Source organism: Hyalella azteca, unplaced genomic scaffold, assembly GCF_000764305.2.
Source record: "Hyalella azteca isolate HAZT.00-mixed unplaced genomic scaffold, Hazt_2.0.2 contig40, whole genome shotgun sequence".
Classification (NCBI taxonomy): Eukaryota; Metazoa; Arthropoda; class Malacostraca; order Amphipoda; family Hyalellidae; genus Hyalella; species Hyalella azteca.
In genome coordinates this window covers 4,980-8,180 of record NW_025930402.1, presented here as the reverse complement: position 1 = coordinate 8,180, position 3,201 = coordinate 4,980, and the positions used below count along the sequence as shown (strand labels likewise).

At 38.1% G+C, this 3,201-nt stretch overlaps 1 protein-coding gene across 1 annotated transcript in view; it reads right to left on the bottom strand.

The window, feature by feature from the left end:
* The window catches only part of LOC108666114 (zinc finger protein 346), an 8,277-nt gene extending 5,301 nt beyond the window's left edge, over nucleotides 1-2,976 (bottom strand). The window contains exons 1-4 of the mRNA XM_018152927.2: nucleotides 2,614-2,976; nucleotides 2,051-2,185; nucleotides 1,238-1,413; nucleotides 364-465 (exon numbers count right to left, since the gene is read on the bottom strand). Coding sequence (XP_018008416.1) covers nucleotides 364-465; nucleotides 1,238-1,413; nucleotides 2,051-2,185; nucleotides 2,614-2,826 — 626 coding nt within the window. The 5' untranslated portion in view covers nucleotides 2,827-2,976. The remainder of the gene's footprint in view (nucleotides 1-363; nucleotides 466-1,237; nucleotides 1,414-2,050; nucleotides 2,186-2,613) is intronic.
* Nucleotides 2,977-3,201: the final 225 nt, after the last annotated feature.

Below are 3,201 nucleotides of genomic sequence, written 5' to 3'. Positions count from 1 at the left end.
CACTCTTGGCACTCACTTGCCATGCACTCTTGGCACTCACTTGCCACGCACTCTTGGCACTCACTTGCCATGCACTCTTGGCACTCACTTGCCACACACTCTTGGCACTCACTTGCCATGCACTCTTGGCACTCACTTGCCATGCACTCTTGGCACTCACTTGCCACGCACTCTTGGCACTCACTTGCCACGCACTCTTGGCACTCACTTGCCACACACTCTTGGCACTCACTTGCCATGCAAACTTGGCACTCACTTGCCACACACTCTTGGCACTCACTTGACACTCACTCACCACACACTCTTGGCACTCACTCACCACGCACTCTTGGCACTCACTTGCCACGCACTCTTGGCACTCACTTGCCACGCACTCTGGGCTTCTCCGTGTGGGTGGGCTTGCCATCGATGTCGGTGGGCGGCTCAGAGGACAGCAGCTGCGCTGACAGCCGGGGGTCAGGAGGCCTGTAATTGCAGCAACCATTTTAATTTGCACAGCCTGTGTTGTTATTACCCATGCTGTTGTTACAGTTCTTGCATATTGTCATAGGTATTTATCAAATCTATACCATATACCAGTGGGCAATAAAAATTGCGCAGCTAGCATTTTACATCACAGTACAGTTCAGAGATGTTAATTTGGGCTTGTTTCATATAACAATAAAAAAATAGTTCAATTGTTAGCACGCTGCCACTGCATGAAAACTACCTATGCAACATGACTCATTCATAGAAAATTAATTTAGAGCCACAGGTACTTTGCCTGAATAAAAAGACCACAACCTTGACAAAAAAACTATAATAATTATAATGTAGGGTAGGTACCCATTAAGGTTCTCATGGGAAATGTTTCACTATTCCTCAGTATTTGGATGAGGAAAAATGCAGGGAATACCAAGTGTTTGATCTACTTTGATTTCATCATTAATTTGTACCGCATAATTTTGGCACCCATTTTGTACCCATTTTAACCCATTAATTGACACATCCACCATATATTGCTTAGAAAATGTTGCCATTGACATCAAAGGCATATCAAACAAAGATAGATTTAGAGCAAAATTAAATGGAGGTTCCCAGAACTTTTACATAGTTGGCTCACAAATTATTTGACATTACTGGAAAAAATCACACATTTCAAGTTGGATCTCTTTCAAGTATATATTTACACACTGAACAAGAAATTCCAGCAATTATGTGTCTTTCACTAAGTGGAGAGAATGAATAAATGACTTACGTCCTCTGCCACTTGTTGGTGGTGGTGTTGAAATAGCCCTGTTGGAAAGGCTTGAGGCCATGCAGCACTCGGTCATGGTTGCGGCCCAGGTAATGGTCCTTGGCGTGAGCTGCTGACGTGAAAGTCAACTTGCACGGCTCACAGTACAGCCTCGACACCGGCTCATCTCGTGCTTGCTGCTCATCATGATTCACTATGGAAGCTCTTGTTTACTTATTTGATTTATTCAAGTTGATCTGATAATAGTAATTTTTTAAATAATCACCAATTGTTAATATAAATAATAGAAAACATGCTATGAACTGATACGGTACTTTAAAACCTCATGAAACAATAAAACAGACAATATTACTAATTAATCAGCAACAAAATATCAATTATGAACTGTAAAAATTAGAACAGTGTACACTGATATTTTTTAATGAAGCATCAATAAACAGCATCTACATGCTGAACTCATCCTTATTATGGGCAAGACTCATGCTTACATAAGCTGACTACAAAAGCATTCAAGCATAGAATTTCATATCTGGATAAAAGTATACCAGTATAGTAAATCAGTCCAGCAATTCATCATTGAAAAGTATTATCATTCTATATCATTTCTCCAAACTTAAAAGGAACATTCATCCTGCAAATATTTATTATAAAATTGAAATATATGATTTTGTAACCTTATTATGCAATGAATATAGAATATAAATATTTATCAAGGTAATGTAACACAAAGCAACTAGTATTCAATAGCTACAAAATGCTGCATGAGAGGGCCGGAGGTTTAAAGGGAGTACCAGTACTGATAATTAAAGACACCTTTTTACAAGGAGGGGGAGCATTGTCAGTAGTGCCGTCTGATGAGAGAGACTCCTTCCTCTTCTGCTCGGCCTTGACTTTCTTGGCATGAGGTTTGCCCTCATAATGACTCTTGGATTGTGTGTAAGAGTTGAGCTGTACAACAAATAAATATATTACCTTGGGAATAGGAACAACACTGATAAAATTTCAATATTATACTGCTTGTAATGAAGCAAATAAGCCTATTTCTAGTCACTATGTTAATGTATGTAAATGGTCTGTATTGCACAGCAACATCAAGAAGAGAAATTCATTAATGCTGAAGTCAGCATCCATTAGTGCTGAATATGATGAAAATATTGAAATAGTATTTTACAGTGAGAAGTAACAGATTTTTCCAGATTCAAAGTAACTTGCATTAAAAATGTCAAGACAGGGTACAGTATCTAAGAAAGTCTCAACAATTTATTGTGATGAGGAAGGACCCTAATTCATATTAAAACCTTGTGATAAAAAAAAAGAGAAAAGAGTAACATCATATAGGTATGTTTACCATAAGACATAAAAGATGAAGCACTCACTCTCAGATTACAAATTTCACAATATCCGCCATAATTCTTTTTGGCTGAAGGTTTATGAGGAGTCCTGTAGGTGCCTGCTGGATCATAATGCTGGATGGGAAGAGTGGGTTGGGATAAAGCCAGTGGACTCACATAATTGTCTCTGCTTGGGTTGCTACCAGCATTATCTTCAAGCTCAAGTAATGCTTGCGCTTCTGGGACAAACCCATCCATTACCAACTTTATGAACTTACAATATTTCAATTTCAATATTTGGAAAAATTTTCACATTTCTTGCAATTGGGATAAAGAGTTCTCTACTTTTCTGTGATCTAACAGAAAAAAGTAATCAGGTTAAAATATACAGCACATTGATTGTGCTAAAGTTTGTTAACTCTTGATGCTTCTAAGCCATTGGAAATCATTAATACTACCGGTATTAAGGCAGTGACAAAATTCTGATATTAAGGTACCAAATCTGTCAGACAATAATCAAAATATTTAAATTTTCTGTTCTTTGTAGATCAGGCAGTTAGTAAATTTGTTTGCAACTTCCAATGCTTGAAACACAGTAGGGTCAAATGGGGTAATAAGGGACAGTCCTACAAC